The following is a 12,204-nucleotide window of genomic DNA, read 5'->3' as shown; positions in this document are numbered from 1 at the left end:
CAGATGCAAGCATCTGCTAAGGAGACAAAGTCTGTTGCTCTCCTCGTTACGGAAATGCGATGCAATCGCATTTTCTATGGAAGAAGGCGAGGTGATTAAAAATCTATAAGAGGCTGTTATGACTTAGGGCCAGCTGGAAACAAGCCGGGGAGAATTCTCTACGCAGTGTTGCATGAACATCGCCTCTCTCTATCTCCCCCCTGTCTTTCTCTATCACTGAGTCATCCTAGGAGACTACGATTATGTAGATTTAAGTTGAACCTGAAAGCTAAGTCTGAACGTACACACTAAACTAGCTGGTAATGTTTGAACCCGTGTGTGTTTGTGCACATGGAGGACCATGTGAATGTCTTTAAGAGCTTTTGTTTTATTAAGATAAATGTAACCGAACTTAACATTCATGCTGACATATGAGCTAATAATAAATTTGATTTAAGTGGACAGGGTGCTACTGGATATTATCTCATGTACAATAAGAAACAGGTTAAGTGTTAAGGTCACCATATGCAGCACATAATTCTGTGTGTGTGTGTGTGTGTGTGTGTGTGTGTGTGTGTGTGTGTGCTCGAATACAGTATTAAACTTTGTCCATGTCTATCTGTATGGACAAAGGAACCTTCTAAATCTCTGTGAATCAATAATATGTACTACCAAATACTACCCTGAAATCTGTGTTACACAGTAAATGAATGAAAGTCGTACCTATTGCACTGCCTCAAATGAAAGCTAATTAACCACTCATTTACCGGAAAGAACTGCAAATAAACACTAACTGAACTGATAGGTACTGTATATGGCGGCACCAAGAGACATAATCCTATTGTATATACAGGTACAGATGAACTGCAGCTTTATATACTGAATGGATGAAATCATTGCTCGTGTGTATGTGTGTATGTATGTGTGTGTAAAGCTTTGGATCCAACTGGCATCCTAAAAAAGGTCTCATCAATATTCAGAGTCAATACTCTAGTTATCAGTATGCTATACGAGCTGCATGAGCAATGTGGAGAGCAGAAGATGAGGGAAGCTACAGTGGGATGCAACGTGGTGTATTAATTCATCGTGAAGTCTAATTCAAAGTCCTTTGTCATGTTTCCTTGTGTATTTAATCCATATTTTCTGCTGGCCGTTAACAGGCCGCTGATGGTACATGATGGTGAATTGGATTGTTTAGCCATTGGTAAACTTTGCACATTTTTATATTTACAATATAAGGCTTTTCCACAGCAAAGTCAAACACTTCTGATTCCTGCGTGAACACTTTCAAACCAGTGTTATTGTTGTTTGGTTGGATAAGCATGCTCAGTACTCAGGCTTAATGATATAGCTGGTTAGTACTACATTCACATCAGGGCTAGATCTAATAACAGCATGTGGTAAAATACTCAAGATTCACAGTGCTTCTCATGTCTTACGTTTTGGGGCTTTTTAGCCCATTGTCTTCCAATTTGGTCATTTTCTTTATCACAGTAGGTCTTCCCTATCACACAGCAGCTACCAACCAGAGAAGGCTTAAACAGACAGAAGGCTTCCAAAACACATGGAGCCAGCATTCATACCTTTTTAAACTGCTGCTCATGCTGCATCATAAGGAAGCTTTTGAACACTCAAAGGAAAGTGCCATTGATACAACAAAAAATTTCAAAAGGGTCAAAGTACTGGATTGCATCAAGCAAAGTAAACAACTAGAGAGATTTAAAGTATTGGAATCACATTATTAAACTCTGGATGGATAGTGCTGAATTTGGACTCAAAACAACTTGTTCATGAGCCTAATCAGAAAATATATATTTTTCTGGCTAGGGAGCTTAAACTTTGAAGCAATGTGAAAAAGTTCATGTGGTCTTTATGAATCCAGACTCACCCTATTCCAATGGGATGAGTGTGTCAGGGTAAGAAGGGAAGCGCATAAAGCATGGTGTCCATCGCACAAGCTACAGGTATAATCTGGGGTTACTTCAGTTGGTCAGGTCTAGGCTCAGCAACTTTATGTGGCAATAAAATGAAGTCAGGCATATTTCAAGACTCAGATTGTAAAAAAATGCACACATGAACAGGCTTGAAACTGCCTAAAGGTGGTCAAATTAAATACTGCCAGTGTGAAAGGTAGTGTATATGAGCTCACAGACCTCTACACTTTGACCAGGTCAAAAAGAATATGCCATCCCTCCCATGAAAAGAGTATGATGAATTATACCAGAGTTGGACCTCTGGTCATAAATGAGTGTGGTGTTATTGGGATTCAAAATTGCAATGATAAACAGAGAGCTTCTTTGCTGCTCCACTGGGAAGCATCTTCTCATTTCTTTAATTGGGTTTTCTTGTTTATTTTTCTTGCTTCCCTTTATTACTTTTTAGATCTTGCCTCTGAGAACCCAAGGAAAGAGACGGCCACCTGAATAGGCTACAGAAGAACATGGATTTAACACTGAGTAAGGGGAATGAAAGAGGGAGGGCTGAGAAAAGATAAAAGCGGGTGAGAGGCCCGGGTAGGACAGCTGCAAGTCAGTATCACAGAGCTGATTAAACTATCATCAACACCAAATCCGAAAGCATTAAATCTACATCCGATCCTATTACCCGCACTCCCTCGCGCAGTGCCTTATCCATCTTGAGCTGCAGAAATACTATTCATTTCAACTGGATGACCTCCATGACACTGTTCAGTATTCTGTGCGTTTATCTGTAACCAGGCATTCAGGCAGTGTGGTTTGTACTATCTTTCCTATCTCTGTGTGATTCCTCCAGTGTGGAGCCCATCTACTGCTGATCATATCTTAGCATGCAGCAGTGTGGAGTTGGTAGAAGCTTATCCTCTAAAAGAGAAACAAGTATTACGAGTAAGAAAGCTGGGAAATCCAACATAATGCTTTAATTTAGCTGAGTAGACCTGGAACATATTTCAAAGAGCCATCATAAGTAAATGAATATAATTTTCACTTACACACTGGTATAAATGATCAGGTTTTTTTTTTTATTCCTCTTTTATTGATGATATTGATTGTAAACGGTTAAATTCTTTCTAGCACTCTCACACACGAATACACACATCTAAGTCTATAGTACAGCCCCTTAGTGGAGAAATCTTTGAAAGAATCAGGCTGCTGGCTATTGTTGAGCTCCTAACCTTGTGTTGAATTTTTCCGGTAAAGAAGCGTTCACCTTTCTTTCTGAGTACTCATAATAACTACTTACATCACATTTTAATGCAATTTGCATTTTATGTTTTTTTTTTTTCTTCATGTTGCAATTTCTTTTAAACAGCACATTTACACACAATTGATTCAAAACCAGAAGGTAACAAACCAATAATTCAAATGATTTACATGGTCATTATTGATTATTACACTTTCTATATAGAACTGTGCTCTGTATATAAATTTGCTTCAAAGGCAATTCCGCAATGTATTCAAAAATGTACAACACAACATCTATTAAAGTACCAAAAATGCACACCTTGAGTATTATGAAGAAATGTTCTATAATTAACAAGCTTTCCTGTTTCAAGAATCAAATATGCATCAGCATTAATCCTGGTCTAGATAAGTTTTATAGTGCACAGTATGCAACATATACTATATGGCCAAATGTTTGTGAGCCCCTGACCATCACACTCGTGTGCTATTTGAACAACCCACTTAGATTTAGCCTGTCTTTGCTTTTTAATATCCATTCACTCTTCTGAGAAGGCTTTCCAATGCATTTCTTTGTAGGTGACTGTGGAGATTTTAGCCATAATGTGTTCGACTTCATGCCAAAGTTGGACATTGGGGTTGAAGTCAGGGTGTTAAAGTTAAGTTCAGGACACTTGTTTCCATTGACGTTGCACAGGGGCACTGTCATGCCGGAACATGTTTTGATCCCATAACCCCAGAAAAGGGAAATTAAAAAGCCATTCTATACAATTGTGTGCTTCGATTATTGTGGCAAGAGTTGTGAAGAAGAGCCGCATATGGGTGTGATGATCAGGTGTCCATGAGACTTCCACTTACATAACTATACAGTACTGCCTATACAATGAGGTTATACTATACAATATTACTATACAAAGAGTGCTTTAATGTTTTACTCTAACATTAAGTATTCAGTCTATTAGACAATGGCTGTTGGTAGAAAAAAAGATTCCCTAATACACCCAGCAAGTTTACTCAGTCATCCTGCTCAGAATGGACTACAGCCCCCATAAGCCAGCTGTTGTCATGCAACCTAATTTTTTTTCACCTGTTCCATGTTTGGTTTTTGATCTGTTAATGTATTTAGATGCGGGTGTGTTGTCATGTGTCTTGCAGTAAATCATACAACTGACTCTACTCTACTATGTGTGTGATAGTTAGATGTATAGACAGAGCTAGCTAGCTTTGGAATTGTTTTCTGCACTATGGTGATTGATGATAAGCATTTACCTTTAGCTGTCTATACAACTCAGAGTCTTATTGTATCCCAAGTTCAATGCCACTACTGACTATCTTTCCTAGTCCTCATGGAATATCTGTGCACTTTTTGTCTCGTTTGTGTTTATATTTGATTGATTATTTCATTTGCTTACCTGGTCACTGACTTGCGGTGGATATGTTCATGTTCTTTAGCATTAGGGAAAGAAATTAGACAGGAAGGGATCTTGAGCTTGGCATCTGGTCGCTTTCAAAACCAGCTGTCAACATTCAAGAGAAAGTGTCAGCGATGCAGTTTTTCTCCTTCTCACCCAGCAAATCTGTCTCATCTTTGTTGAGCTCAGAGCTTACAGCTGATCACAGTACACGAGTATCTTGCGCCAGTTAGGGTTTTTTTTCTTTTCCAGCACACACACACACATACACACACACACACACACAGACACACACACATACGCACCCACACACTCACCCACACAATAACCCACACACACATACTGTACACATCCACGTTACTATCTCATGTCTGTATTCAAGTCTCAAAACTGTTTTTTTTTTCTGTCTGTAGGTTATAAAAGGATACTTCGGTTTTTTTCAAGTCTGTCGTAAATCAAAATTGTGGTGCATATAAGTACATTACAGTAGGTCGTGGTTGTTATAAATTTTCCTGCTCTGCACACCGACCCTGAGGTTTGTCACCTGGAACGCGAGTACAACGTAAGTAATTGTGGTCAAATTCCACATCCCTCATTCTGTACAGAAAAGCATTTTCGAGGTTAGCTGAGACTCAGATGAGCTAAAAACAGCTGGTAGCATTCAAGAAAATAGGGTAATATAGGGAAAAATAGAGGCTAATAAATAATAGCAAATGCATATTAAGTGAATTAATTTGAAAAAATTAAGTTTCTGCCCATAGGACTGACACCGCTTAAGTGACTAGTCAGAAAAGAAGCAAAACTGTATATTACAGTACGTGTAAATATTTCATTTGGTCACCGACTTTTAGTGGGTATGTTTTTGTTTGTCTAAAAAGATAGAGCAAAAGATCTGGTTGTGTTTGAAATGATATTTTCACTGTCCTGTATAGTATAAGGTATGTTACAAAGAAAGGTTCAATTCATTCATTATTTTATTTTTCATTTTTTCAATAGTTCATGCAGCTCTAGATTAAGTTGGATTCAGTTGAAGGATCCTGTCCTGAAAAACCCTGGATGCACGATGGGAATGCACACTGAATAGCACACACAAACCCACAAACATTGAAACACTTGGGTCAATTTAGATTTGCCCATGTACTATTTGCGTCATGTTTTTGGCTCATGGGAGTTAAAACACTATGGAGCAAGAGCACAGCACAACTGATGTTATCAAATAGGTGTTTGTGTATTTTTGCAATGTGCCCCACTGTCTGTCTCTTTAGCCGAAGGAAGAAGTGAGCGTGGGAGCAGACAGAGAAATTAAGCAGTTTTGGGATCACAGTATCACAAAACTATACATCACCAATTTGATGCCACTTAAGGCACAGACCAAACCTGGGATATTAGCAGCGCAAATGTTAACAGAAATGTCAGGTTATTCAGGCCTTTTGAAAGTGAAAGATTTTGCACCCTGATAATGTCCCTGTAATACAGAAACAAACATGAGCAAAGATGAGAAGTGTGAGCGCTAAATGTAGCAGGGCAAGCAAACTGAGCCTGTATTACTGAGAGGAAGGAAAACAAGGTGCTAACACAGCACTATCACACACAGGCACACACGTACACACGCGCACACACATGCACACACACATACACATGCACAAAAATACACCCATAATTGCCTAAATAAGCCCCAAGCATTAACATTTCTTTTAGCTAAACACCATAGACACCATCTCAGTCGTTTAACATGACAACATGAACAGAAACGTAATAGAGAAGGAGGAACTAAGAGAGTAACATATACACTCACTGTCCACTTTATTAAGAACACCTGTACACTCATGCAGTTATCTGCGAGGCTTGTAATAAAATTTGATGATGAACAAAGGCATAAAACCGATTGACATTTACAGAGGACTACAAGAACAGCACAATAATGAGACTCTTAGACGCAAACTTTTGAATTGTGCAAACTTTTTAAAGAAGGCTATACATCCGTGAATGACAATCCTGGCTCAGGTGACTCGGAATCCACTGCAGGCGTTCCTGTGAACATTCAGTGAGTTGAACGCCTGATTCTGTAAACAGATAACTTGTGGGCGAGTTACGGAAGAGACACATCTGTCTGTGTGAACTGTACATTCACAAATATAATCCTGACCTCCCTCCAAGCCATTTCCACATGTTTGGGCCATTAAAGGAGTTCCAGCCAGACCAGCGTTTCAGACATGAAGCAGGCAGGTCGATCATGGTTCTGGTATACTGAGAAAGCTTTTTACAAGTGCATTAGTGTAGCAGGGAATTATATAGAGAAATAAATTGAGTTGTTACTCTTAAAACTTTGTTATGTTATTCTGCACAATTAAAAGTTCCGGTTTGACTAGAATACATATTGTAAATGTCAATCATGTGGCAGCAGCACAAAGCATTAAATCAGGCAGATACAGGATCTTCACGTACTGTTTACATCAAACATCAGGATGAGAAAAATTGTATCTAAATAGGTTGTTGTGGCTGGATGGCCTGGTTTGATTATTTTAGATCACCTGGGAATTTCACACACAACATTCAAGAGACTCACGCAAACTGGACTACTGTAAAAAATAAAAAAAAACACCAAACAAAAAAATGCTAAATGTACTGTATGTGCGTGATCAATTTAGTGAAACCAGATGTTATACAGTTAGGATCTTGTGTAAATTCCATATTACACTACAGTATTGTAGATACTTGGCAAAGTTAAAAACAAAACATTTTATTGATTTTTCAGTGTTTTTTGTTTAATAACCATTTGTTTAACTTAGAAATTGATGTGATAAAATTTAAGGGTTGAACTGTTGGTCAGAGGCTGTGTGGGCAAACATTGAGCAGCATAATTACTATAAATAAAGGTTAATATTGCAACATTGTTTTAATTCAACATTCATTGAATATTATTCAAATGTAAATTTAAATTATTCTAACTTTCAAAAAAAGCGTTTTTCCAATGTTATATTTTGGGTAGATAATGTTGCAAGACTATCGCCAGGTGTCTTGAACAACATCATTATACACCAACAAACTGATGACAAGTTCACGGGCACCCCAGACTCACCAATGCCTGTAGGGACAAAAGGCCAGGCCAGCCAGTCCGATCCTATAGTAAAGCTAGTGCAGCACAAATCACCAAAAAAGTCAGTGCTGGCCTTGAGAGAAAGATACCAGAACACCCAGTACACCAGCCCACCACACACTGGGCCCAGCAAGCAAAGACTCTAGGAATGCCAACCTGACTTCAAAACTCCCCAGATCCCAATTTAGTTGAGCACCAGTGGATGCGCCAGAAAAATAAGTCTAATCCACAGAGGCCCCACCCCAGAACCCACAGAAGTAAAGGGTCCACTGCCAACATCCTGGATTCCAGACACCACAGAACAATTATAGAGACCCTGCAGAGCCATGCCCTAATGGGGCCAGAGCTGCCCAGGTGGCACAAGGGGAACCCAAAACCTAAGGGGTTTTAATGTTATGACGGATTGGTGTATATGAAGACCTTTTACAACAAAAGAATTCCTTCTGGGAAGCCATGGTTAAAATCCCTGTGATCACATTTTTCCCATTCTGATGGGAATTTCCTAAAATTGTTGGCCTACATCTGCACTCTATAATTTACTTTAATGTTGCCACATGATTGGCTGATTAGATGCATAATTGTGTACAGGTAAAGGTGTTATTCATAAAGTGCATGGTGAGTAGAGGAGGGAGAGAGAAAAAGAGAGAGAGAAATGTTGCAATGTATTTAAGGTCCATGATAATGCCCTCCTCTTATAAACGTCTTATCTCAAATAAACAAATACTATGACCTTTCTGAAAGAAAAAAGCATTAAAAAAAACCCATAAAGGTCAGGTCTGAATGAAAATGCAAAAGGAATTTGACCTGAAATGAGAAGAAGCAACAATCACACTATCTCATGACTCAGAAGTTGCAGGTTATAGTTTCTCCCTCTGGCCCATTTGTACTAGTGTAAAGAGGCCTACTTCTGTATGTTGCGCTGGATAGAGGAGTCTGCAAAATACTTTAAATGTAACAAGAAAATGTACTATTCTTTCCCACCTTTTCTGGATCTCTCGCCATGTTCTCATTCTGAAAGAACAAAGGGTTGAGGTTTCAGGTTGTGCTTTCTAAAAAGTTGGTCTAATTGAACACTCCATAGGGGTATATATCTATAGCAAGGATGTATGTGTATTTTGCATAGACGTGTGTGTATTGTTAATATGTCTGTGAGCATGCATATAGCCACTTGGCACCATATAAGATCTTAGTTCTATGCATGGCACAAAAACTTTATTCATTAATGTTTCATTGACAAAGTGTCATGCTTGCGAAGCATCCATTTTGTTGCACCTTGATGATTATCATTGCTTATGATTGGTTGTGTGAATCATGTGACAGAAGATGGGTTGATTTACAACTGTAAATCCCACCTTGTACATCCAGAAGCATGGAATGACTACCTTCTGTATGAATTGTCATCCTCTTTAAAAAATGGCCACATTTCATGTTGCAAAAAAAAAAAATCCTCTCTTTTCAGTATGAAAGTGCCATCATGCGTTATAATAATACACAGCATCTGTGACTCTCTGTGTGTTTGCTTGTGTGCATGCGCGTGTAAGTATGTGTGTGTGCATTCGGGTGTAATCATACAGTAAGTGTTCCTCTTTTCAAGCATGCATAGGAAATCATCTCTGATTCTCTTTGTGTATTATTACCACATTGCATCACAGGCAGATTAGAATAAATGAACTTGAAGAACTACTTCATTTAGCCTTTTTTTTCTTATTAAAAGAAATAAAAGCTGGAGGTGTGTACTAAGATTTATTAGTACAGGTTCCACCACATTTAACATTCGGGCATTTAACATGTGTATGTATGTGGTATCACCTGATTAGAACTACTCTTAAGGTTGAACAAACATTGCTGTCAAATCTATAAACTAACCTTTAATCATTGCATGTAAACCTGACAGAACAACAAGCATGTAGCAAAACAGTTCCTATGCAGGTCATATTTTAAATTGCATAAATCACTTCCTGTTCATTCATCAAGCTGTGGTATGCATAAATCAAAGCCTGTTGATGCAGTGCATACATTCCATCAGTACTCAGCAGGAAAGGCTGATTTACAGCATGGATTTACAGCAAATGGCATTTTCCACAATGGAAGGTTTTAAATGCAGGCCAATTTAAGAAACCACACTCAAATCTTGAACACAATTCACCCCTGAGATCATCGGATTGCCTCGCAGCTCGCGTCACCAGCATCTGTAAAAGAAAAGCTACTATATAAAGAAGAGAAAAGAGAGAGACCCTCACCGCAGAGCAGCTGCATCCAGGCGCACGTCTTGTACACGGTGGCTGTGTTGCAAAAGAAGAATAGCGCCATGCAAGCGATGCAGCTCAGGATGAGCACCATGGAGAGCAACACGAAGAAGAAGGCGGCCTTGAAGGCGCCTGATGGCATGGAGCTCATGTCGGAGAACGTGCCCCGGCAGCTGAGCTCTCGGTTCGAGCTTCCCTCCCCCATGCAGTAGTGGAAGAGGCCGAAGTAGCCGGCGTACGGCGTGTTGACGCTGTCGCCTATCCAGTAGGGCTGGATGAACACCACCACGTTGATGATGGCGAAACAGATGGTAAAGATGGCCCACAGCACGCCGATGGCCCGCGAGTTGCGCATGTAGTTGTCGTGATAGATCTTGGAGGCTTCTTGTGAAGGCAGCATGATTTAATGTTCCTTGCTTCCTCTCCCTCTCCCTCTCTCTCTCTCCGTCTATTAAGCACTCTGGGCTTTCCAGCTCTGATGCGTTCTCCCCTACGTCTATATCTCCCCCTATCTGCCCTGATGGGTTCCCTCAGAAAAATGCGTATCCGGGGGCCGAAGACGAACGACAAAGCCGACCACAATTACACTCAGACTCCGACTCATCCACGATGCTTTATCGTATTTCGGACGTTGTCCCACATCACAGCCCGCTCCAGCCCAGTCCAGTCCAGTCCAATCCAATTAGGATACCAGCGTGATTTCGTAGTATTCCCCCAAATGAACAACAACAACAACAAAACGGATATATCCAGGTCCAATTGCTCTTCTCCACCTCCGCTTCTTTCCGTGTAAAGTAAAAGCTCACGCGACAGAGATCACATTGCACAATGAAATAAAACAAGCGGTCTGCTGTGTGTTGGTGCTGCACCTGGATCCGCTTTGACTCCCATCAGATCTGACACACACACACACACACACACGGGATGCGCTGAGATTTACACAGCACGGCAGCGCTCGCGCCAGGCGTCGCTCATTCTCACTCTCGCACAAGATAACGACCTACAAACCGGAGGTGACGCCTCCCTCTGTCCGCTCGCGAGAGAGAGAGGAATGGCGCGACACACACACATACACACACACAGAGGATGCCAGAAATACGTTTTCCTGACGCCCCCGCCCCCCCCCCCAACACACACACACACACACACTAACCGCTATTCCTCCTTTTCTCCCTGCGTTCCCGCCTCCTTCGCCTGTGTCTCCCCAGCGCGCGCTCACAGGCACCGGTACGGCGCGTGCGCTCTCTCTAAAGACTGTTGCACGAACAAGACGAATTTTGACATCTGTTTGGTGGCAGGCAGCGTAGTCCTTCAATTTTAGATGGTCATAAAATAGATTAATAATAAAAATGGCAACCTTCATTAAGAATATGATAATATGCTGTTTTATGCACTGCATTCCGTGCACACTTTCACCCCACACACCACTCATCACTTCTTCGTATTATTTAGGGTTCCAATGAACCATACTTCCTTGTATTTTGACCTGTGAATTATTCATAAATAAAAATATTATCTAACTGAAGCCATGAGCCCGTAAGAAAGAGGTACAGATGGTGACAGATGATTAGGTGGTTAGTACACTGCTGATGCTGAATGCTGAGTGGAACAAACAAGAGGGAAGTTGAGGTTGCTGATGAGGTTGTTACGTAAACGGACTTATTTTATTTTTTTAGGCACGTTGTAGCCTTTTGCAATAAAGCATTTGTTCCCATGGCTTTAATGTAATCTACATAACTTAATTCAGTTAAATATGAAGAAATGATGGGTGGCCTAAAACTTTTGGTGGCCTGGTTTGGGTATACAAATACAAATATCCTGTGTGAACTCCATATTACACTACAGTATTGTAGATACTTGGCAACATCAAAATCAACTTTTTTTTTTGTTTTTTTTTTAATAACCTTTTGTTTAACTTGGAAATTACTGCTCCGATCTCAATCCCCTTTGGATAAGTTCTGAAATGTAATCAGTTAATCTGCTGAATGCAGTGACAATTCCATATAAATCATACAACATTCCTTCTTGAGGTACATACTGTACACTATTACAAATAGCTTTTTTCTCAGTTCTTCTCATAACCTTCCTCCGAGTACTGTCCTCCTACAGTAGTCTTTGCTTTTTGATTCATTGGATCATGGCAATACTAGGTTACTGGATCACACACAAGATAAATAAAATCATGGAAGTAGATTATGCTTTATGTGGCTTAGTGGTTAGCACTGCTGCCTTGCACCTTCCTGGTCTGGATTCGACTCCTGGCCAGGTTTGCTTTTTGCCTCTGTGTTTATGGAGTTTGCATGTTCTCCTTG

The 12,204-nt window shown here is 40.2% G+C and overlaps 1 protein-coding gene across 3 annotated transcripts in view; it reads right to left on the bottom strand.

Moving 5' to 3' along the window:
• Positions 1 to 10,826, bottom strand: part of lhfpl4a (LHFPL tetraspan subfamily member 4a) — a 34,521-nt gene extending 23,695 nt beyond the window's left edge. For all 3 annotated transcript variants that reach the window (XM_053497607.1, XM_053497608.1, XM_053497609.1), the window contains exon 1: positions 9,887 to 10,826. In XM_053497607.1, the coding sequence (XP_053353582.1) occupies positions 9,887 to 10,292 (406 nt within the window). In that variant the 5' untranslated portion in view covers positions 10,293 to 10,826. The remainder of the gene's footprint in view (positions 1 to 9,886) is intronic.
• Positions 10,827 to 12,204: the final 1,378 nt, after the last annotated feature.

The sequence above is a fragment of the Clarias gariepinus genome, chromosome 6, assembly GCF_024256425.1.
Source record: "Clarias gariepinus isolate MV-2021 ecotype Netherlands chromosome 6, CGAR_prim_01v2, whole genome shotgun sequence".
Classification (NCBI taxonomy): domain Eukaryota; kingdom Metazoa; phylum Chordata; class Actinopteri; order Siluriformes; family Clariidae; genus Clarias; species Clarias gariepinus.
The sequence above is the reverse complement of the archived record's forward strand: the minus strand, read 5'-3'. Positions and strand labels throughout refer to the sequence as shown.